Genomic DNA, 26,423 nt, shown 5'->3' on the forward strand with positions numbered 1-26,423 from the left:
TTAAACATCATCAAATATTCTGCTGCGAGACATTGAAAGGTATCGTCCACCAGGTTGATATCTGAAAGGTGGATAAAGAAATGATCTAAGGCATCAAAAATAATAAAGGAGAGAAAAACAAGGACACATTAAGAAGAAATGGCTATACAATTTCTAAGCATTGTAAAATCTATTCATCAGCTGAAAGCAGAAACTTATTCTCCAGGAATATTATCCTAAGAAGGAGCTACTTAATTATAAATCATCCAACTGTTTTAAAGCCTAGAATACACATGTGACAGGGCAAGAAATGTAAAAAGAAAGGGGTGAGACAATGTAAAACACATCATGGAACTTAAGAGATTTAATAACACTCCCAAATGTTGAATATATTTTTTTTTTTTTGCTATTTTTAGGCAAAACTATATAGCAAATATATTCATGCATATGATATTTTGCTTTTGTTTAATCATTTCCATATAGCATGGTGGCTAAAAGCACAGATTCTATAGCTGTATTCCTGTGGTCTAAATGCCTGACTTTGCCATTTACAAGATATATGACTCTGGGTAAGTTATCGAGACTGTTTGGATTCAAATCCAATTGTTTTTATAACCATAAAATATATCACTGTTACAATGCTTAGAATACTGTCTGATACCCAGTCATAGCTACACAGCAGTTGCTAAATAATTTTCATAATAGGATTGTCAGAAATAGGCATTTGTTAAGATTCTTATTATTGATTTCAATGCTTTTTTATTTATAATACCACTAGCAGTTTATGACAATACCAATTTTAATTACCAATACCAGCAGATCCTATAATTTTTTTCAATATAAAAGCATTAGAAGGTATAAAATGCATCAAAGCCTCCTTAATATGCTTTTTTCTTATGCTTACATGCCAAGTCAGTAAATTATTAAATTCAGAGGAATGCTGGAGTCAGAACGACATAGCCGGAACTTACCTTCCTGATTCAGATTCAAGAGGATCATCAGTGAATGTTTCTGCATTAAAATCCAAAGGTTCTGCATCTTGGAGAAGTTCTATACGGTCCCTTTCAGTCCTGTTATTAGCTCTGGTATATTTGGATGCTGCTGCAAAGGAAGAAAAAAAAAAGTCGACTTTCCCACTGTCTTTTAATTTATGAGTCACAGTCTATGGATTTATAGGAAGAAAAATCAAGTTTATGAAGGATCTGAATTTTGATTGTTAAGACAATATTAATGGCCCTCTGTGATGGTGCAAGGAGTTGAGATGCAACCTATGAAGCTGTCCACAGCCTCTGTAGCACGAGTTCAATTCCCCGGCCAAGGAGCTACCCACATGGCGCAGCAGACCTCTCCTGACTCACCTGCTGCTCCCCTCAGCAGTGTATTTCAGTCAGTCTGCCTGTTCTGTTCCCCACTCTGTCTTTGGTGAATCCCCTCTGCCCCCACACCTCTGACCTATACCCCAGCTCTTGTATGCATAAATAAATAAATCTTTAAAAAAAAAGACAATATTAAGAAAAGATTACTTTATGGGGTTCTTCAAAATCAGATTAAAATGCTAAACAGTATGACAGAAAATATCAAGGAAGAATTCTCCCTTGTAATTAGTCTACGCTCAAAAGCACACAGTACAAAGACTTAATATGAATCAGAATTAATATTTAACAATGTTATTGTAAAAATGAAATTGTTTATCATCAAATCAAGTTTCAGTTGGTTTCATAGTCAATCCAGCTCCTACACCTCGTTCTTGCCTAAGATTTTCTGTATGATGTAATTAATTCAAGCTCTTCAACAAGTCAAAATCTTTTTCTAATGAAGCAAGAGCTTAGACAGCAACGACCAACAGACATGAAGTGCAAGTCCCATATTTTAAATTGCCTAGTAGATACACTAAAAAAGTAAAAAGACATATTTAAAATTAATTTTAATGTATTTAATTCAACCCAATGTATCCAAAATATTATCACTTCAACATGGGGCACCACCACACTGCAAATGCTCAACAGCCACATGTGGCTAATGGTTACCATACTGGTCGGCACTGATTTAGAGAACTAACTTGCCCTTTTCTACATGGAAGGGCTTTTCTTCACTAACAACCAAAATTTCCATAATGTTGTTTTGAGCTGTGTAGTAGCTTTAAAAGAACTTTATTATATAGTTCTTTCTGAAAATGAGACAAACCAATTCTATCTTACATTTTTGTCATCTTGGACTCTGCCCATCTTCTTTTTTCTTTCAGTCGGCAAATATTGATTGCCTAATACAGGCCATGTTCTTTCTATCTTATCATATTAGGCTTGTCTTTTCTTCTCTGACAATTCTTCCCTAAACTCAGATATTTCCCTTCTGCAAAGATGGAAACTCCTATGTCAGTGTAAGCAAACTTTCAAATCTCTTTATTGAACCCTCCCTCTAGTCCCAGGTCTAATTAAAACTTCAGCTCTCTTCTACTTCTTCTACCCTAAATTTCATTCAAATGCATCACTTCTGCTTCCGCTCTAGGATCACGGCTTATTTTAGGCCCTAGAAGTCATGTTTTATATTGTCACCAAAGTTATCTTTTTATACCTGAACTCAGTCGAGCACAATCCTTTCCAGATTGAAATCTTATTTTGGAAGTAAAATCTAAACTTCTGAGCTCAGTAACTTGTGTTTTCCAACTATCTTTGTAGTCACCTCTTACCAGGAACCTCATACTTTTTAGTTATGGTCACGGAAAAAAAACTTGCATTTCCCCAAGTTTCTCTCATGTCACTCATTCTTTCTTCTGCCAAACACTCATTTTGACTAAGTATAATTCATAGCTACATGCTCAGTTAAGTACTGAAATCCTTTCCCATAAAAGCTGCCTCTTCTAAGCCCTGAGCTGAGTTCCCTCAACATCAGGTGTATACTCCTCTATTCTCTCTCCAAAACAAAAAAACTCTGCCTTCTACTTAGTACAATGGTTTAAGCAAAAACAGGTTTCTTGTCACCTCTCCAGAGGCAGAGGACAGGATTCAAAGATGTGAGGAGGTTCCCTAACCCAACTCACTGGGATTTGTCTACTGTCTGGTATCTGCCCTCACTAAATTTTAAGCATTCCAAGGACAGGAATTTATCTTCTCTGTTTCCCTGGGAAGGCACCTGGCATATGTGGGTTAGTCAGTAAATAATGAAATGACAGAATAGGCTGTATCTACCAATAAAAAAGTAAAAAAAATAAAATAAAATTCTAGGTAATAAGTACCTATCCAGAACATGCCTGGGCTAAGTACTAGCATTATTTAGGGTAGTACAACTACAACTACTCATTTATTGTCTCAGTTTCTCCTTCTACCATAAAGCACATTTGACTTTCCTCTCCTTTCTATATTGAGGGATGAAAAAGGAAAGTCACTGCAGAGTCACATTTCCAAAACTTAAAGGTATTTCTGGGTGATATCCTAGTTCTCAGTCTATGCAAGCAAGCAAATCTAAGGAAAAAATAATTTCTAAAAGAGCTAAAAAATAAACTACTTACAGCGGTTGGTACTAATGTCTGAGAAGTTTAACTCTTTTGGGTCACTATGAACATTTCTGTTTCTAGTGGAATCCTCTCTATTATGTCCATAACGTTCCTTCCATTCCTAGGAAAGCAATACAAATGAATATATAACAAAAGAACTCACAAGCAGAAAATAAATCAACAGTGTAAACAGATTTTAAGCAGATTATAATTTAATTCTTTTCCACTTGAAATTCATCAAATAATATCATTCGCATATTGCCTTCAAAAATCATAGGCCCATAATTTTATTATCTCTGCATGATTTTAATAGACACTCCAAACTTAACTTTTATAAATAAAGACATATATAGACATTTTTCTTTCTGTAATTATTTTGTTACTTTCGTCATCTTTCTAAATATAAGAGAAATATTACAACTACAAGTAGTTGTAAGTTATGAGAATCTTATGAGATGTTAACAAAATTTCTTCAATCCAAATAAACTATAAATACTAAAGACCTGCAAAGTAATTTTTGACAGCAGAGTTAAAGTTGTAAACATAAGATCATGATTCAGATGGCACTGTGTACCACGTGTCAGGTGCAGAAAAACCCTATTAATGGGGATTCTACTCTAAATTCTTAGAGTAGTAGGGGACAATAGAGGTTATCTAATTTAACAGTGCAGGGTTTCTTTCTAAAATAGCCATGTCAGATGATTTTGGTTTCTCTTAGTCAATGACATGGAAATTTCTGTGGGTGAGCAGTCCACTGCAATTTTGGTAAAATGTAGAAGTTAGAAATTTTTAGAGAGGTGAAATCTACCTCCAGTAAATTCCACTCCTTGGTTCTGGTTATATGCAATCTGAAATAAGAACAACTCTCCCTTCACACAATACATTAAAATACATGAAGACAACAATCATCTCTCTTCTGAATCTTCATATCTGCAATGTAAATACACTTAGGTGTTGAAAATTTGCGGTAACTGTGACTAGATTTCTCTCTCTCTCTCTCTCTCTACCTTTTCACTCTCTACAACGGGGGTCATTTGCCTCAGCAAATAGAGGATTAAAAGAAAAATTTGAGAAATACAATAAATGTCATGTTACAGAAAAAAAAAAGAGTAGCAATTTCAAAGCAATCAAATCCACTTCAGTAGCAAGGTTGTACAAATTTATTCATTTATTCCACAAATATTTATTGAACACCTGCCTTAGGCAAGAAACTACTAGACACTATAATTGACAACTTAATGCTAATGACTCCATAAAACAGGTCTGAGGAGACACCTAGGCACATACAACTGAAAAGTATTAAAATTACCTTTCTAGGAAAAATACAGCAAGACACATAATAGTAAAGCTCCCAAGAATCCAGGACAAGGAAAAAATAATGAAGCTAACAAGAGGGAAGAAACAGGTAACATTCAAAGGTAAACCAATCAGGCTGACATCAGACTTCTCCGAAAAAACACTACGGGCAAGAAGAGAGTGGAGGGACATAGTCAACAGACTCCAAGAAAACAGATGCCAACCAAAAATACTCTATCCCGCAAAGCTCTCCTTCCTCTATGAAGAAAGAATAAGGACCTTCCCAGACAAACAGAAACTCTGGAATTTCATTACGACTAAACCCCCACTCCAAAAAATACTACAAGGAATCCTAAAGCCAGAACCTCAGAGGGACGAATAACAACGAAAGAAGGCCAAAAAAAAAAAAAAAAAAAAAAAAGTTATTAAATGAATAAATAAATAAAATCAAAGGAAAGACAAACACAATGGCAAATACAGATGCTAACATATCAATATTAACTCTAAATGTAAATGGACTAAACTCTTCAATAAAAAGACAGTTGCAGCCTGGATTAAGAAACAAAACCCAACCTTTTGCTGTCTCCAGGAAACACATTTAGCTACAAAAGATAAAAATAGACTCAAAGTTAAAGGATGGAAAACAATCCTACAAGCAAATGGACCAAAAAAGAAAGCAGGAACAGCTATACTTATATCAGATAAAACAGGCTTCAAACTCAAAAAGATAAAAAGAGACCCCAATGGTCACTACATTATGATCAAGGGGACAATACTTCAAGAAGAAATAACACTCATTAACATATACTCACCAAACGAAGGAGCACCAAAATATATCAGACAACTGTTGTCATCTCTGAAAACAGACATCAGAGAAAACACATACGTAGTGGGAGACTTCAAAACACCACTATCAACAATGGATAGATCAACAAGACAAAAAATAAGTAAAGAAACTAAAGCTCTAAATAAGGACCTAGAGCATTTGGGCTTAACAGACATCTATAGAACACTAAACCCCAAAAAAACGTAGTACACATTTTTCTCAAGCGCACACGGATCATTCTCCAGGATCAATCACATACTGGGGCACAAGACAAACATCAACAGATACACCAAGATTGAAATCATACCAACCATCTTTTCTGACCATGAAGGCATCAAACTAGAAATAAACCATAAAAAGAAGGCAAGGAACTCTCCTACCTCATGGAGATTAAAAACCACACTACTGGAAAACCACTGGACTAATGAGGACATCAAAGAAGAAATTAAAAAATTCTTTGAATTGAATGACAAGGAAGACACCAATATCCTAAATGTATGGAATGCAGCAAAAGCAGTAGTAAGAGGAAAAAATATAGCAATAGAAGCTCACATCAAGAAACAAGAAAGAACTCAAAGAAACAACCTAATCTCGAAGCTCAAAGATCTAAAAAAAGAACAACAAAAAAAACCCAAAACCAGTAGAAGAAAAGAAATTATAAAAACCAAAGCAGAAATAAATGAAATTGAAACTAAAAAAACAATCCAAAAGATCAATGAAACCAAGAGCTGGTTCTTTGAAAAAATCAATAAAATAGACAAACCCCTAGCCAGGCTCACAAAGGAAAAAAGGGAGAAAGCACAAATAAACAGGATCATCAATGAAAGAGGAGAAATCACAAAGGAGACAGCAGAAATCAAAAGAATAATCCGTAACTACTATGAACAGTTATATGGAAACAAGTTCAACAATCTAGAGGAGATGGACAAATTCCTACAACTCTACAATCACCCAAAGCTAGATAAAGAAGAAATAGAACACCTAAACAGACCAATTACAAGCAGTGAAATTGAAATGGTAATCAAAAGCCTCCCCAAAAACAAAAGCCCAGGACCTGATGGATTTACAAATGAATTCTACCAAACATTCAGAGATGAATTAGTGCCTATCCTTCACAAACTCTTCCAAAAAATTGAGAAGGAAGGGACAATACCAAACACGTTCTATGAAGCCAACATTACACTAATACCAAAACAGAACAAGGACAACACAAAAAAGGAAAACTACAGGCCAATCTCCCTAATGAACACTGATGCAAAAATCCTCAATAAAATTTTAGCTATCAGAATCCAACAATGTATCCATAAGATAATTCACCACGACCAAGTAGGATTCATTCCAGGGACACAAGGATGGTTTAACATCCGAAAATCAATCAACGTTATCCAACACATCAACAAAAAGAAATATAAAAACCATATGATAATATCAATAGATGCTGAGAAAGCTTTCGACAAAGTGCAACACCCATTCATGATAAAAGCCCTTGAAATTGTTGGGATACAAGGAACATACCTCAACATCACAAAGGCCATCTATGACAAGCCAACAGCCAGTATCATTCCCAATGGTGAAAAGCTGAAAGCAATTCCATTAAGATCTGGAACAAGACAAGGATATCCACTCTCACCACTGCTTTTCAATATAATACTGGAAGTCCTAGCCAGAGCAATTAGACAAGAGAAAGACATCCAAGGAATCCAAATAGGAAAAGAAGAAGTCAAACTATCACTATTTGCAGATGATATGATAATATACATAGAGAACCCCAAAAACTCCACAGAAAAACTAATTCAATTAATCAATCAGTTCAGCAAAGTGGCAGGATACAAAATCAACACGCAAAAGTCAGTAGCCTTCCTATACACAAACAATAAATCTGAAGAAGAAGAAATCAAAAAAACCATCCCTTTTATTATTGAAACAAAAAAAATTAAATATTTGGGAATAAATCTAACAAAAGAGGTAAAGGACCAATACAAAGAAAACTATAAAACACTGTTAAAAGAAATAGAAGAAGACACAAAGAAATGGAAAGACATCCCCTGCTCATGGATTTGAGGAATAAACATTATTAAAATGGCCATCCTCACATATTAAAAAAACTAGCAACAACAAATGTTGGCGAGGGTGTGGAGAAAAAGGAACTCTTCTGCACTGTTGGTGGGAGTGCAAACTGGTCCAACCACTATGGAGAGCTGTGTGGAGATTTCTGGACCTACTAAACATAGAGCTTCCATATGATCCAGCAATTCCACTCCTAGGTATTTACCCAAAGGACACAGAAATATCAATTCCAAAGAACACCTGCACCCCTATGTTTATAGCAGCACTATTTACAATAGCTAAGCTTTGGAAACAGCCCAAATGCCCAAAAACAGATGACTGGATCAAAAAGATGTGGTACATATATACCATGGAATATTACTCAGCATTCAAAAAAGATAAACACATGCAATTTGCAGCAACATGGATGGCGCTGGAAGGGATCATGCTCAGCGAAATAAGCCAGAAAGAAAAAGAAAAATACCAGATGGTCTTACTCATAGCAGGAATCTAGAAAACTTAAATAAGGGACCAGGAAAATGAATAACTATAAGAAAGTGAAAATCAAAATCAACAAAAATCTATGAACCAGAGACACTTTTGGGGGGTGGGTGGAGAGAGGGGAGGGATTGGGGTCAAAATGGGGGGGTTGAAATTGTATGGGGAATATAAAAATAAAATTTATTATAAAAAAAAAAATGGCCATCCTACCAAAAGCAATATACAGATTCAATGCTATTCCAATCAAAATTTCAATGTCATTCTTCAAAGAAATAGAATAATTATTGATGAAATTCATATGGAATCACAAAAAACCCCGAACAGCCAAAGCTCTCCTGAAAAAAAAAAAAAGAAGGGAATGGAGGCATCACACTCCCAGACTTCAAACTATACTACAAAGCCATAATCATCAAAACCGCATGGTATTGGAACAAGAACAGACATACAGACCAATGGAATCGAATAGAAAATCCAGAAATAAACCCACAGATTTATGGTCAACTAATCTTTGACAAAGGAGCAAAGACTATGCATTGGAGCAAAGAAAGTTTGTTCAATAAATGGTGCTGGGAAAACTGGGTCGCTACATGCAAAAGAATGAAACTTGACCACTACCTCACACCATACACAAAAATCAACTCAAAATGGATTAAAGAACTAGACATAAGACCTGAAACCATAAAATACATAGAAGGAAATATAGGCGAAACACTACGTGATATTCACATCAAAGACATCTTTACAGACACATCACCCAAAGCAGTGATAGTGAAAGCAAAGATAAACAGCTGGGACTACATCAAATTAAAGAGCTTCTGCACAGCAAAAGAGACAATATCAAAAACAAAGAGAAACCCCACCAACTGGGAGAACATTTTTGCACCCAACACTAATGATAAAGGACTGATCACAAAAATCTGCAAAGAGCTGATGAGTCTCAACAACAACAAAGAAAATAATCCAGTCAAAAAATGGGCAGAAGAGCTAAAAAGAAACTTCTCTGAAGAGGAAATGCAAATGGCCAACAGGCATATGAAAAAATGTTCAACATCACTTGTAATCAGAGAAATGCAAATAAAAACTACCATGAGATACCATCTTACACCAGTGAGAATGGCACATATTAAAAAAACTAGCAACAACAAATGTTGGCGAGGGTGTGGAGAAAAAGGAACTCTTCTGCACTGTTGGTGGGAGAGCAAACTGGTCCAACCACTATGGAGAGCTGTGTGGAGATTTCTGGACCTACTAAACATAGAGCTTCCATATGATCCAGCAATTCCACTCCTAGGTATTTACCCAAAGGACACAGAAACATCAATTCCAAAGAACACCTGCACCCCTATGTTTATAGCAGCACTATTTACAATAGCTAAGCTTTGGAAACAGCCCAAATGCCCAAAAACAGATGACTGGATCAAAAAGATGTGGTACATATATACCATGGAATATTACTCAGCATTCAAAAAAGATAAACACATGCAATTTGCAGCAACATGGATGGCGCTGGAAGGGATCATGCTCAGCGAAATAAGCCAGAAAGAAAAAGAAAAATACCGGATGGTCTCACTCATAGCAGGAATCTAGAAAACTTAAATAAGGGACCAGGAAAATGAATAACTATAAGAAAGTGAAAATCAAAATCAACAAACAACTATGAACCAGAGACACTCTATGGGGGGTAGGGGGCGGGAGGGGAGGGACTGGGGTCAAAATGGGGGGGTTGCAATTGTATGGGGAATATAAAAATAAAATTTATTATTAAAAAAATAAATAAATAAAAATAAAGACAGATATACACCAAAAAAAAAAAAAAAAGAATGACAGGACATTAAAAAAAAATGATGGAATGATGGGGAGTGGGTGCAAGCATTTGGCATGATACAAATAATTCTTCAACAAAGCATGCTTCAAAATTAGTCAGGGTGAGGTAATAGTGGGCACTTGAAGATGCCAATGTTATCTGAGAATGGACTTCATAAATGACAAAGCACCATGCAAAAAAAAATAAAATAAAATTACCTTTCTGTAAAAATATGTCCTATGTAATTTCCCACTATTTTTCAGTTTTTAATCATTACTCTAGATCCGTAAGATTCTTATATTTAATATTAGCCTTTAGGTGATAACAATTTAATAAGTTCTGTACTTACTCTTCTTCGATTTTCACCTTCTTCTTGCCTTTGCCTTTTTCTCTTCTCTAAAGACAGAAAAGTTGTCTCAAATTTGGTATTACATTGTTTCATCAGATACAGATTCACTGAAGTAAAGGGATCAGGTCTGGCCAATTTTCTTTAAATTACCACAAAGTCAAAGGTAACAAACAATTGTTGGAAAGGACCTTAGAGGCCACCGAGGTCCTTAGAGAAAACCTTCTTATTGTAGATAGCTTTTAGGCTTTGTCTAAATGATTTTAGTGAGGCGAAAGTTCTCCTTTAGTGTGACTTGAAATTTGCTTTTCTGTAACTTTTCTTTATCATGTAAATTAAGTATCTTATAAATTCTTTGTCTCTTCATATATACTGAGTGACTTTTTTCCAAAAGATTCATGACTGTAGCTGGCCAGATTCATAATTTGGCTGTCCTCTAAATACCTTCTGGCTTATCAATCTCACTCTCGGAAATCTTACACAGGACTGGATATGATTCTTCTAGATGAGGTCTAATTAATGCTAAAAATAGCAGAATTACTACATCAACTAGACACTACTGCTGCACCTCCCCCTGCAGTGACCTTCAGGGCTAATGGCTGTTGCCATGGTCCCTGAGGTCCGGCGTGGGCAAGGAACCATGCGCGCAGGGGGAGAACAGCAAACTCCCTAAGATGCAGAGAAGCCGAATGCCTGCCAAGAGATAACAACTACCAGAAGCCGCCACAAAGATGGTTAAAAGAAATGCTGACCACCTGGAACCTTATCTCGCTTTCTCAAGGCCCACAAACTTTATTCTACTACAACTGTCTTTCTAAAATCTTTCCTTTTTCTGGTCATTGGTTGCTAATTAAAAAACATACGTAATTTAATAATTAGGCTAATCCAAATGAAACATTACTAAACACTGTGTTACAACAGAATTGTTGGTTTAATAATCTTTCTATTATGTGCTTGACTTTAGTACCTTTGATATTAACTGCATTATAAAAAATATTCACCCATGACAATTAATTATGAGTAAAAATGAGTAGGTAGTAGTAGTAGTTAGTACAACAAGAATATAATTATATAGAACAAAAGAAAGAGTTAATAGCCTGTCTACTTAGGAATGCGGCTAGGTCCAGATGTATTTCGGACATAGATCACTGCCCTGTCAATGATAAGCTAAACCTATGAGCAAGCTGATTTCATTGATGTTCACTGCCTATGCTTTTAGAAAACATATATATACTGGTCACAAACTCAAATTAAATTACACTGATTTACACTCTCTCTTGAAGTGTGTCTGTTTGTCATTTCTTTCACCGAATCCCTGACCACCCTGCGCAGTCTCTCAACCCTGAGACGGCCTCATCGTTCACTGCTGTGCTGGTATGCAGCACACTACCTTGCTATGAGGGCATTTAAAGGTCACATCATCTTATTTTGGAGTTTTACCACATTTTGGCTTACATTTAATTAACGATCACAAAAAGCCCCAGACCCACAGTAGGGAGACTATGTCCAAGAAACAATGTCTCCAAGTTCAAATTCTGTTTTTCTTTTTTGCTATCCTACCACCTGACCATTAGGAAATTTGATACATTTAGTTATAAGATTAGATTTGAATAGAGTGCCATGTATTCTAACAGCTGTTAAATGATCATCTTATTCCTATATACTGTTACAGTGTTATTTCTTACTTAAATGAGTTTTTTATAGTTGAATTGAACTTGGCAAATCTGTTTGACTCCAATACCATACAAGGGCATTATTTAGTTATAGATATACTAATACTTTCTGCTGCAGAATTTCTTAAAGATAGATGAAACATTTTATTTTCAGATTATTTTTGCTATGAAGACTGCATAGAGATTTTTAGCTAAAACCATTAATTTATAATTTAAGATAGATTAGAATTTACAAATTATAGGCAGTAACTTTACATTTTGAGTCCTAGCCCTATTCCTTCATTTATTTTAAAAGACAAACCTTACCTTGTCTGATTAATTCTTTTCCTTCATCAACTAAATCTGATGTCATATCATCATCTCCCATGAACTGTTGGAAACCAAGTAGATTCAAACATCGAGTTCCCAAACTAATAAAAGCAGATTTACAAAAAGACAACCATTACTTCACATAACATAAATGTTTACACTGTTCTAATTGCTCTTTAGCATGGTCACTTCCTAAAACACATACGTTTGACTAGTAGTGATCGTGGCAACTTACATAGAGCTACATTTTTCTTCAAGAAGTATTTACTTTTCTAAATTTATATGCTGAATACTCTACTGCCCAAAGTATGCACCATATTCTTACAGAAATAAATTAAGTCAGGCTATTAGCATACCTTCAAAAAACTTTTACATAAGGATGCTATAATCCAAAAGCAGTTTTAATCTTTTCTTATATTTGAACAGTAATTTTAATATTGACAATATACACACACAACCAAAATTTCCAAGTACAAAATGTTCAGATTAGTGTATTTTCCAGTTTACAGGTACTGCCTGATTACAGCTGTCCATCATCAACCCTTTGTGCTGACTACAGTCTGAAACACCTAAAAACTCCACAATGATGGGTGGGGAAAGTCCATACAGCAATTTCAGTTGCTGGATAAAAGCAACATTGGCTGGCAATGTCAAAAGGACTTAAGAGTTAACACTGTAATTAATCCTATCACTCTGCAGCCTAAATATTTATGACAAATAAATCTTCCTTTCCTTTCTTGAAAATAATCTCAGCGGATGAACCTGACATGATCACTCTGTTTAAACTATATCCCCAGGCCCCCAAATTCACAATGAGCAACCAGGGAATATTTAAAAGAACTTTCAGGAGATATCTAGAACATTAACAATATATAGATCAGGTAACAATATGGGTAAAAATGTTTAATGTTAAGTTTCTTACCTAAAATAAGTGGCAATACAGAGGATTACCACCAACATAGGATAATATATATAGAATCCATCTGCAATAAAGGATAAAACTTTCATGGAACCCATAATCTGAAGAGCAAGAAAAAAAGTTAAATCAATATAATGCTATGTTTTTTATTCTTTTCCATCATACAAAAATTCATCCATAATCAGTTACATCGATAAACTTGGACTTTCAAAAAGTTGAAATAAAATACTTTAAGAATGAGGAAAAAATTATAGAAAAAAATTCTAAGTATATGAGGTGATGGATGTTAAACTTACTGTGGAAACCATTTTGCAATTTATACACATACATCAAACATAAAGTACACTTTAAACTAATACAAATTAGCTTAGTAAGGCTGTCTCTTACAAAAATTAAAATTGTATAAATACTACTGAAAATTAAGTAAGACTAAATGTAAAAGCTATTACAGGTCAAATCTACTGATACTACTTAGCTAGATAATCTATGTGAACCAAAAACCATTTTTTTAAAAGATAGTAAAGTTACTTTTATTCAGAAATTAGTATATGCACATAAAATTTTTAAAGTTTTAGTTATTAAAAAAGATCCTAATAATGTTATAAAACTTTTCTGCCAGCATTAAAAGAAATTTCACAATAACATCTTATATAAATAGTGAATGTAAAAATCTCTGTTTTCTGGCCATACTTACAGATGTATAAGCAGTCGGTTGTGTATTTTGGTGAGAGATAGATGAATCCATATGGGTCAAACCCAAGAAATTGAGACATAAAGGAGGAGTCAAACGGCAAAATAACCTGTAATCAGGATTATGAAGAGAATGTATAAAAAAATAAAGCAGCAAATACATTTCATAATGTATTAAAAGGAATCAAAAACATTTTTTGTATCATTGCAACTATTATTTTCATCTATTTGTGTCACATATATCTCACATTATTTTTTTAAAGACATTATTCAGGTTCATGATGAGACTATTACCACATAGTCTGTCAGTGTTCTCCATTGCTCAAAATGGCTTCTCAGATTCTCACTGGTTGTTTCAAAGCTTAAACCTCCAATGAAGAGCTTCCACAGCTGTTCTGACTCCTTAGGAGACTCAAGATATGATGGCAGTGGAAGGGGAGACTTTAATGACACTTACTTGGTGGCATCCCTGGGCAGAAAGGATATTTTGAATTCTTAATGTCAACTGCCCTTACTTGGGAGACTTCTGAATATCCTATTAATCATATTCCCCTAAAATATAACACCACATGGCAGAACCCCAGCCACAAACTGCCTGTTTTGGCGGTTGCCACTGCTTTACCCCAGGAATTTGTGGAATGTCTTCACATGTTCCTCTTCAAGTCTACAATCTGTGCAATCTATCTCAGCAGAGTGACATGGGTGGAAATATCCTCAAGGTGAACTGTACTTAGTATACAAAGGATCTGAAGATGTCTTAGGAATGTCACTCTGATAAATACAGGTATATTAAAGCTCAGTTTGTCCAGAAAAAATGAGAAACTTGCAGAACTACAGAATTGGGGGAGAGGAAAATTAATGGAGGGTATAAATACAAAGGGTAATAAGAGGTGCTCATTTGTGGTGATAGAACAGTTCTTTCTATTGTGGTGGCTAAATTGAAAATGAGAAATAAATACGTTCTGTAGTAGCTGTAGTAGTTAACAATAATGTGTCCATGTCAATTTCCTGGTTTTCATATTATACAATAGCTGTATAAATCATCTCCACCGGCCGAGGCTGGGTAAAGGTAAATGGACTCTCTGTACCACTATATTTGCAGTTTCTTGAGTCTATAATCATTTGCAGGGGAAAAGGTTTAAAAAATAGTTTTGGAGATGCTTCTCTCTGAACTTCTCTAAGTCCAGCCTTTATGAATACCTCTATGACTGATTTAACAATAAGGACAAATAATAAGATTGTGCAATCTAGCCCATGCTGCAGTCACCACTATAAACTCTTGCTAAATTTCTTAGCAAAAATGACTTTTTTTGGTTTTTCCAAGTCCTACACAATTCAGTTCAAGGCCACTGAGTCTCAGAACATGCTCTATGTCTGACTTGGTCCCTAAACTTCCAAATATTTCAATTATTTTATTAATCTATTTACTGAATCTCTAATTGTGAAATCTAGCTCACTATGTCTTGACCTTCCTAACCTAGAATACTTATTTTAACCTTTAACTTCAAGCAGGACTTAGGAAGCAATCAACAAACACCTACTTAATGCTTAAACATAATAATTAGCTCATAGAAATTAGTGTTATCAGGACACCCATCAACAACAAAAAATAAGAGGTTAAGAGGGAGATTCATAAGAATACCCGCAATGGAGACATTCCCTTGCTTCTAAATACAACCCTACTTACATGCCACTGAAAAGAAGGCTGTAAGCATCAGTCTGGTGATGTGAAGCCAAGTAATAATAGTTAAATACACGAATCCTGAACACAGTAGAATAAACACAGATACTCAGGAAGAAGATGGAAAGGAAGCAAGCAATCTGGGGGGAAAAAAAAAGTTTAATAGACTTTACCACTTTGTACACTATCATAAACATTATCCTTTCTTTCCAGCTAAAATTTAAACATAGTGTCTTTTTAACTACCTAAGAAAATGAAATTATAACAAGAATCTACCTCTTATCCAGCAGCTCCACTTCCTAGCCATAAGTTTCAAATCTACCCCCAGCAAGCCTGTCCTCCTGTTCCTTTTGCATTCTCCACATGAAGACTGATATAAACAGGATCAAAGCTCATTATAGAATTTTGCACTATTTTGCACCTTTTCATCTCTCTTCAAATAAAGTTCTTAGTTTTTATAGACTGTATAAGTTGATGAGACTCATTTTTGGGTGTCTGGATAACAACACTGTGGAAAACTTCACTGCTTTCATTATTACTAGAAGAAATGTATGGAGAAGAGTTATGAAAGTTAAAGATTACACTAAGAACTGAAATATGTTCATGACAGATATAAAATAAACTGACCTCGATATAAATATAATTGTACGTTTTTTCAGCCAGCTGTATAAAGACTGCAAAGAGGGATAAGACAGGTGTAGTGCTAAAGAAAGTGCACTCTGACCACACAACAATCACAGAGAAGATGGACAACACCACAGCAAGTATCCTATAAAACCATGGTCGCAAAAGACATTCCCAGTACCACTCTGGAAAATAAAAGAAAAAAAAAATTAGGAAAATGACAAGAGTAATAGGGTATTTACAATGTTTCAAAATATCTCTATGTAGCATATATCATTGTAAAGAAAAAAATAGTAATTTTACAGTGGAGGAACCAGGAGACACCATCCTAACCAAATGTTCACCATCAATGGCACAAACTGGCATTATGTGTGCGCTGCTATGAAGCACTAACAAGAACATGACATCACTTGCTGCAGTATCCTTGCCCAAAATGCAAAACCTAAGTTCATCACAAAGAAGTATCACTTCAGGGATGCTCAATAAACAACTGCCCCATGTTCTTCAAAAACACTGATGTCAGGCCTCCCCGGTGGCGCAGCAGTTGAGCACTGGGTTGCAAAGCTGCCCGCAGCCTCTGCAGCACCAGTTCCATCCCTGGCCACCGGGCGAGGGTCCCACAAGGCGTGTAGACCTCTCCTGCCGCCTGCTGCTCCCCTCAGCAGTGTACTTCGTCAGTCTGCCTGCTCTGCTCTCCCCTCTGGCTCTGGTGAATTCTCTCACCCTCCTGCGTTTCTGACTGTACCCAGTGCTTGTATAATAAATAAATAAATCTTTAAAAAAAACACTGATGTCATAAAACAAAAACTGACACTGAGAAACTGTTCCAGATGAAGGGAGACAGGACAATGAAAGCAAAGCATGAGCTGAGATTTCTTACAAAGAATATATTGTGGTACTTGTGATACTTGTATTTCATTAAGTTCTTCACACTAAATTGATAGCATTTAAAGAGTGTCATAAGTAATTATAAAGGAGAATAAAATAATCAATACTATTGGTTTTAGGGAAATATTGTAGTATTATGTCAAGACTGAAGAAAAGACCCAATCTTGTTATATAAATTCCAAATATTATAAGTATGTATTATGTACATAAAATATGCTGGATATATTGCATATTTTTTGCATAGAATTTTGGTTAACTGTGAAATATTGGCAACAGTAGAAACATTATATGCTGTACAAAACATAAAACACTTTTAGGGGGAAGTTTATCAGATACATAATATTATTACAAGTAAATGTCAAACAGCACAAATATAATTAACTCTGCATTAGTAAAAATATACTTTTTCCTTCAGAAAAATTATCATTATCTTTGAAATCTGTATCAAATACATACCAACTGTAGGATTATAAAAATACTGGGTAAATCTATTATCTGGTTCTGGTGATTGAAAGGTGTGGACAAACTGATGAGTAGCACTAGTTTCATTTTTTGCTACATCTTCTAGATAAAATGCTTGTTCCAAAAGAACTTGCCATTGTACTTGAGTTCGACGGTGCCTCTGAACTGCATAAATCACCTAAAAAAAGAAAAGAGAGGGAATATTTGTCAGTGTTCCAACAGTCGTGTAAAGGTGCTAGTGTAGGTATATTAATATTCTATAATATATATAACAGTTATACATAGTGAATAATTCTCTCTCCCCAAATGCCAATAGTACTGTTGTAAAGAAATATTTGTTTGATGAAGTCAAAACACTTCCAAGAATAAGGATGAGATAAAATTTCAGACACACATTCACTCAAAATTCCCTTCTGTGTGCAGTAATTATAAATCTATATCAGTAAGTAAAATAGCCATAATTAATAAAATTACCTGTTTATGGAGTTTTACTAGACTTTTTTCACTTGGGTAAGTAGTATGCTTTTCATCAAAATCTTCATAATCATCCATGTTCCTACCCATTTTTTCCTGATACTCTGTAGGGCACTAAAAGGAATCAGTAAATTTTAAAAATCTTATATGCAATAAGATAAAAATTTTACTTTTATTAAGAATCTTTCATTCCTGGATATTCCTAATTTTCAAATCAAAAACATCTTCATTTTTGACATCTCTAAATAGTTGGATTTTTAGTTACTGACATTTTCTTGAAAATATTTTCAAAACTGAATTGAGATTTTTTATCTCTATTAATATGAATATTTATGCTCAAATATACTAGCCGAGGATGGATAGAGACAGGGAGCTTATTTACATGAAGCTACAGTATTTGAGAGGATCATTCTAGGGAGGCATGTGACAAAACTGTCAACTACTTTCCTAGTAAAATAATGAAGAATCACAACAAATCCAAGATGTTGAACTTTTTAAAACTATAGTACAGTGAAATAAATACACGATTTGAAGTTATTTACCCTACTATTAATCATTTATTACCTATATGAAACTGGGCAAGTTAGTTAACCTCCCTGAATAGGTCTTGAAATGTAGTAAAATTGAGGGTTATGATTATTCTTATGACTATCATCTTACCAAAAGAAATACTAACAATCTGTAAATACTTCTAAAATATGGCAAATAAATAGTTTAGTGGTTGCACAGAAGACAACTGGGGAACTCATTTTTGGAATAATTATTTTTCAGAAGCATGAATACCCTGAATTCAATACCCAAAGCATCAAAATCCTAATTGCATCGCTTATTAAATATCTGCGTTAAATATTCCATAATGTCATTCCTTTTATGATTTATAATATATGACATATTATAAGATAACATGTAAGAAACTGATTGAAGGAGATTATTAATGCCCACTTTATTTTCGTACAGGAGATCTGCCTTTACTAACCATATTCAGTGAGATTTCTACAAACCATAAAGGTCCAGTTCCATTGTTATGTCAAACAATTATTACACATTTCTTAATATAACCTCTATACCCACATTTCAACAGAAAAATACTACCAAGAAAACAGATAAGAATATGCTATCTTTACCTTTTTAAGTATTGTGTCAACACATTTTCTCAGTGGGTGGTTATACTTGATATTTTCATTCACTTTACGAACCTCCTGTAAGAACATTAAAAATAAAAATATTTCCATTTTCTAGATCAGATATTTAAAATGAGAATGCTCTATGTACTATATATATTCTTGCTAGTTTAATTTCAACCCAAATTATTTAGCATATTCGCGAAGTTCTTTTTACCAAAAAAAGTTTTTAAGAGAACAAGTTAAAAACACAAAGTTATTGAATTGTTACATCTTTATTTGCTTTCCAGATAACATTCCCAGTCATTTCCTACTTGATACACAGAGGTATAAGCATTATTAAAAAATCATGGTGGATCCGACAAATATTGCAATCCTAAAAGCAAAGGACTGTATTCCTCTTCATCAACCTCAATTTTCTCATTAGCTAAAATACAGTGAAGAAACCAGAAGAAGAACAGGCTTCATTCAATGGGGAGTCATAAAAACCACAACCTCAACAGTCTCAACTAATGATTCATTCCACATTTGCTGATTAAGAGCACTGTTTAGATGTAAGGTCACCACAATTCATATTAAGAAACTTCTCTGAAGAAAACATAGATGCCCAACAGGCTCATGAAAAAGTGCTCATCATTGTTTATCATCAGGGATGCAAATCAAAACCACAAAGTGAAGTCATCTCACACCTGTGAGACTGGCCCATATCAAAAAGACCAGAAACAACAGATGTTGGTAAGGCTATGGAATCCTTGTATACTGGTGATGGGAAAATAGTCTAATTCAGTCCTTATGCAAAACAGTATGGAGGTTTTCCAAAAGACTGAAAACAGATCTACCATAGGATGCAGCAAGTCCACTCATACGTATCTACCCAACAAATTCAAAAACACTGATTTGAAGGGATATATGCACTCCTATGTTCACTGCATATTTATAACAGTCAGGTTATAGAAGCAACCTAAATCCCCAAGGGCAGATGAGTAGATTAAGAAAATATGGTATACACACACAATGGAATACTACTCAGCTATTAAAAAAAAAAAAAAGATGAACTCTTGCCATTTGTGACAACATGAATGGTACTGGACGGAATAATGATAAGTGACAAAAGTAGAAGAAGAAAGACAAATACCAAATGGTTTACTTACATGTGAAATGTAGAAACAAAACAAAGGGTCAGACAATATCAAACCAATTAACCCTAGAAATCTGAGTGTAGAATTGAGGTCAACAGAGGGGGAGAGGGAAGAGAAGAGAGCAAGGTATGGAGGGTGTTCAATGGACTATGACGAAGTATTATGGGTGCCTCAGTTGTAGTGATGTGTTAACACACTCTTAAGGGGGTGATCCTATACCTCTCAATCATACAGTGTTGTAAACCAATGTTACCTTTATTAAAACCATTGATAAAAGGTTTAAGGCTTAAGCTTGCTTACCTCCATGACATCTTCTAAAGTCTCCTCTGCATCTGCTTTCTCTGTTATCAGTTTGGCTGCCTTAAAATAAGTTTTCATAAGTAGATAACCTCTTTTTGCTCCATTCCAGTATGACCGAGGAATCTCTACTAAGCCATACCCCAACAACAGCACAAGAAGAAACAGACCCCATGTATTTGCAGCAGCTATACCAATTGTCTGAAGCTGATTCCTAATAAAGAGAGAATATAATCAGATAGCTGTGACAGGTAAAATTTCCAACACAATGTAAAAGGTAACTAATGTTAACTGATTTTTCAGAAAACTGCTCTGAAAAGATGGTAGGATTTTTATATGAAAAATTACACCTTCAAATTCTCAGCTCTTCTTTGAGTCAAGGCAGATAATATGTGTTTTAATGGAAACTTAAGAGTGTGACTGCACAAATGGGTTTTAACACAGGAAACATTGCTTCAATTTAAGAGTAAAATCTAACTCATGGCAAAAATATATACATATTTTGCTAAAGAAAACATACTTTTCATTAGGTGATTTCTTATTCACTATTAACCAGGAAAAGTCTCATAAATTTTCAAAGCCTGAAAAAAATTACATCTTTTGTTTAAACAGACCTACACAAATTTAAGTAATGCAACAATAAGTTTCATTACTATTCTATTCCTAAATTTTTCATATCTAGCTCTTCATGTTTATGATAAAATAAAAGATTTTTAATTTTAAAGCACTATCTAAACATAATATTAAAGAGAAACATGCCTTAAAAATACAATCAGAACATAAGAAAAAACATTCACTAGTTCCAGTGAAGCAGAAACTTAGACATTTTTCATATACAAAATATGAAAGCCTATCAAATATCATAAGGATTAACAATTTTAACATATAACTACCTATTAGTAAAGCATTAGTTCTCTGCCTAATAACTGAATTTAAAGATGCAATTACCTTCCTAGCAATATAGATTATTCAGATATTCTTTTTGGAGAATCTTTAAAATATACTTTTCTCAATGGAATGTTTACCCACATATATGAGATAAAAATTAATTTTAAAAAGTGGAAACATACACTAAAACCATGTTATGAATTTTCTTACCATTCTAAGTGCAAACGTGGGTTCACAGCTACATAAATTAAAAATGCTCCAAAAATCAGCAAATAGGTACCATAGTAGATTGCATTCTCAATCAGTGCAGTTTTGATCTTTCCGGTAATGGAAAATCCTCCTGATCTTGCATATGATTGCATAAAAGGTAAAAGAATCCTAGTTGGAGAAAACATGATTAAAAAATGCTTGCTATGTTTGTATCATCTCAAGATACTAGAAATACATAAATCCTAATTTTAACGTATAATTCTTTTTATAAATAAATGATTTTGAGTAACTAAGGTAAAATATAATAAATCATTAAGATTTTTTATAATACTAAATTTTGCAGAGAGCAAAGTCTTTAAGGCAGAAGGAAGCACATACTTAGAAGTAAAGGCAGTCACAATGACCAGCAAGCAGTATAAAAGTGTAACTGACTGAAGATGAGTCAACAAAAGGCCTTTAAAGTTTGAAAATAGACAAAATTAACCCATGGTGATGGAAGTCAAAATCATAATTTTACCTTTGTGGAGAGTAAGAATGGGAGAAGAGTATGAGGGAAACTTTACAGATATCTAAAGATCTGAAATGCATCACAGGTCAATGAAACCATGTCTTTAATTAAAGCTGTACAGGCAGAGTCAGATAACAAGATAACCAGAGATGGAACCCTCGGGAAAAATAGTATTTAGGAAATGAGTCCCAAATGGAAGTCAAGAAGTAAATTCAGGGCCTCCCCGGTGGTGCAGCGGTTGAGTGCTGGGTTGCGAAGCTGCCCGCAGCCTCTGCAGCACCGGTTCGATCCCAGGCTGCTCTCCGGCCACCGGGAGAGGGTCCCACATGGCGCGCAGACCTCTCCTGCCGCCCGCTGCTCCCCTCAGCAGTATACTTCGTCAGTCTGCCTGCTCTGCTCTGCTCTGCTCTGCTCTCCGCTCTGCCTCTGGTGACCCATGCTTCTGACTGTACTCAGTGTTTGTATAAATAAATAAATATTTAAAAAAAAAAAAGGAAGTAAATTCAAAATGCTGGGTTGAGCAGATGCAAAGAAATGAATAACAAAAGCAGTTTCATGTAATAATGGGGCCTGGAAGAAGACCAAATTGAAGAGGGTTAATTAGCTAATTAATTACTGGTTAAGAGAAAAAGCAATAAATGAAGGTTAATTGTGACAAGAACATTTTTGCTTATGTTTTCTATTCTTGTCTATTTTTTCTATTTTTTTCTTTTTTTTTTTTTAAAGATTTATTTTTTATTTATACAATAGCTGGGGTACAGGCCAGAGGTACAGGAGGGTGAGAAGACTCACCAGAGACAGAGTGGGGAGCAGAACAGGCAGACAGACCAAAAGCACTGCTAAGAGGAGCAGCGGGCGAGACAGGAGAGGTCTGCCACACCATGTGGCAATCTCCCTGGCCAGCCAGGAATTGAACCCATGCTGCAGAGGCTGAAGACAGCCTCACAGCGCTGCGCTTAACCTGCTGTGCCACCAGGGAGGCCCTATTTTTTCTTATTTCAAAGTGGGAGAGACTTGACACAAGAGAAAGGAGAAGATTAATAGATTTAAGGCAGAACTCTGTCTCTGGTAAGCCCTCTCACCCCCCACATCTCTGGCCTACACCCCAGTTCTTCTATGCAAAAAATAAATAAATGTTTTAAAAAGTAGATTTAAGAGGGGAGAAAGTGAAATTTGAATAAATTCTAACATATGAAGATTTACTAAGAAACAGTGAGTTTTTTTAACTTTAGCCAAAGTTTAAAAAACTTATTCTTCATTACCACTTACCAAGTTAAAAATTGTGATGTCCAATATACTACCCTCCAGAAAATTGGCATGATTCCATCAGGAATGTAACTCCATGGTTTGAAACAAGAATGTTGGCTGTTTAATAGCAATTTAAAATCAATTAATCATAAATTATGACAACTTAAATGAGTTATACAATTAATTTGTGTGTTGTAAAGTTCATTTACAGATAAGCTGCAAATTATTGAATCAAACTTTAAAAATCCATAAAACACTTAAAAGCCAAACACTTGAAACTCAAAGCTGACTGTCAAACTAAAAACCACATATAGAAACGAAAGTTTGTTCTAAAAAGGAATGCAATTTAAATGTTCAATGTCAGTATATTTTTAGTCAATGAATAAAGAGGATGGGATGCTCACCCAATAAATAACGCAACAAATTTTCAAAGCAAATGTGTCTTTATCATCATATCTCTGATTTGATTACCTTTAAAACTGACAATTAACTTAAAAATTCACACTCACCTTATTTGTGAGGTTTTGTGTTTGGTTCTTTTTTTGGAGGGAGTGAAGACATTAGCTAATTAATTCCTGGAAATTGGAACACTACCTAAACCAGTCAGTATAGCATAGTCCCTAAGGAGATATATGCCAGCATCTATATATCATTCTGCTTCAATTTTCTAAAGATATGCTGTGTCTCTGACCATAGCTTCTTCCATTAGTAGTTTTCCTAGATTGTAAGGCTATCCTTTAGGCAGGACTTTAGCCAATCCACAATTGCTGCTGATCGATAATAGCCAATCTTTAATAGCACTTTAAAGGGGATAATATATACATCTTAAATATACCCTTAATTCAAATTATATATTTTAAATAAAAGCTGCATACAGAAACATTAAATCATTGATTATAGCTATAGCTAACATTTTCTCACTTAGAAGTTTAATATGCATCAAATATCTTTTGATAATTTGAACTTTATTCATTCTTGGTCTAAAAGGATGTGAAATATGAAAGGAATATGCCACATACACGTTAACCTTGTCCTTTAGTACAACCTTGTAAATCAGACAAAAGAGAAAATGCATGCCCTGTTTTTTTTTTTCAAATTGGAGACAGGATGAAGCGGAAAAGAGCTTTTAGAAGTCATATAACTAGTAAGGGATAGAACCAAAACTAAAACATCAGGTGTTCCTCAAGTTTCCTATTCCTATCTACTGAAAAGCCTGTGCACAATAAATATTTAACATTTATACTATTTAAATTAAACAGAATACAAAGTAATTAGTAATCTACTAGCAAAGGAGTGGGAGGGGTATAGGAGGGTTGTGGGAGGGGTGAGGAGAGAACGAATATAAACTTCTGAAAATATAAAAATCAAATGGTAAACACTAAAAAATAATTTGCCTTTCACAGTATTAAAAGAAAGTACCTTGGAGCTGGAGTAGCAGTTGCATACACTCCTGTAATGTTGTTGTCAGCGGGGCTTGAGTTTGCAGCAGCATGCTTACACCGGTTGTATATTGTCTAAAGCAAAGAATGCATGGTTTAAAGCTGGAAATCATAAGGCTGCCAAGTACTTAAGGGATCCTGGGATGAATCAACTGAGCTATTTCAAACAATCTTTCTCACTATGCCTTTTAAATGATCAAATTCATATAGTAATATTTAAATTCAATCTTCAAGTCTAACCTTATTTAGCCATCTCAAGACTCATATTTTAAACATATATGATGACAATTGCCTTTTAAACTGTTTTACTTCTTACCGTGCTAACATCCAGAGGCAGTATGAAGACAATAAGAAAGCAGAGATACCAAGCTAGCAGTGTTCCAATAATTACAAGTCTATGCTGTTTCTTAAAGTCTCCATATCGGTGAAGTAAAAATAATGCCAAAAAAAAGACAAAAACAATCTCGAGTCCCAAAGCTGCACCACTCATTATCGGATGTTCACTCTGACTAACCAAAGTAATTCACGTACAGGTATGGATCATATCTGAAAAACTGAAAAAAGAAAAAAAAATGTGGGATTAACACAGGAAATGATCATTTGGAAATTTCTTAAGTATTTGTTTATTGATGCATAGATAGAGTTGGAAAACTGTCACCCATATCTTATAGCTTTACAATAAACTATGAAAAGAGGAAAAGACTAATTTCTACTCTCAAGTATTCACATCTTATTATTTAAAGTATATCTTAATAATTTCACATATGCTTTATCTTTAGGAAAAAGTAATTTTAACAAAAATTAAACTAGCTCTAAAAATATTATAAAATAAAAACACTAGCTGTGAACATTTTCAATACAGTGTCATTTGATGTTTGCGCCTTAATTTTATGTCCTAACAGAATATGTTATACAAATACATTATTAACTAGATCCTAGGAAAATAGATATTTTGTAAAACAAACTTCTCTAAGTCATCCATAGCCCATTATTTAAGATTTTCAAAAAGAGACAGAGCATTTGAAAGTAACCTCTCCTTTGTTTCAAACAGCTAATCTTGTCTAGGAACTTTCAAGACTTGAAATTCTCATTCATTTACAGCTTTACAAAGTATTTACAGCTATACAAGATGATTTCCACTTATCTATATAAATCTTATCTTCTTTAAGGAAAATTACTATTTTATATGCAGAAAAACTTATCACTGATATTTAATAAAGTTATATATTTAAAAATACTTTTGATTATACATACTGCTATAGTTATCAGCAAATGATTTGATATCTCTTTACTTTCCCCACCCTCAGCACAGTAGTCTCCTATTGCTGTAAACAATTGCTATAAACTTCAAGGCATTATAACACTCATACCTTATAGTTTATTTAGGTCATGTATCAGTTTCTGTGGGTCCAGGCACAATATGGCTCAAATGAGTTCTCTACTTAGAACCTCACAAAATCAAAATCAAGGTGTGAGCAAGTTTGTTCTTCTCTGAAGCCTCTCGAGAAGAATCCATTGCTAACTTCATTCAGGGTATTCACAAAATTCATTTTTGGAGAATATCT

General features: G+C 34.4%; 1 protein-coding gene across 2 annotated transcripts; it reads right to left on the reverse strand.

Annotated features, from left to right (window-relative positions):
• On the reverse strand, positions 1–25,348 carry LMBRD2 (LMBR1 domain containing 2; the record flags this gene model as incomplete). 2 transcript variants are annotated; one of them, XM_084233395.1, is made up of 17 exons in its annotated part: positions 1–61; positions 951–1,077; positions 3,485–3,590; positions 10,292–10,338; positions 12,268–12,371; positions 13,193–13,290; positions 13,884–13,989; positions 15,567–15,700; positions 16,188–16,369; positions 17,529–17,712; positions 18,009–18,122; positions 19,133–19,207; positions 20,569–20,779; positions 21,664–21,831; positions 23,441–23,536; positions 24,839–24,933; positions 25,175–25,348. In XM_084233395.1, the coding sequence occupies 17 exons, from the start codon at positions 25,346–25,348 to the stop codon at positions 1–3; spliced, it is 2,082 nt and encodes a 693-aa protein (XP_084089521.1). The 2 variants fall into 2 exon arrangements, with proteins under 2 accessions (XP_084089521.1, XP_084089520.1); XM_084233394.1 differs by having other exon boundaries at positions 951–1,080.
• Between the last annotated feature and the right edge of the window lie 1,075 nt (positions 25,349–26,423).

Source organism: Talpa europaea, assembly GCF_964194135.1.
Source record: "Talpa europaea genome assembly, chromosome: 5".
Taxonomy (NCBI): Eukaryota; Metazoa; Chordata; class Mammalia; order Eulipotyphla; family Talpidae; genus Talpa; species Talpa europaea.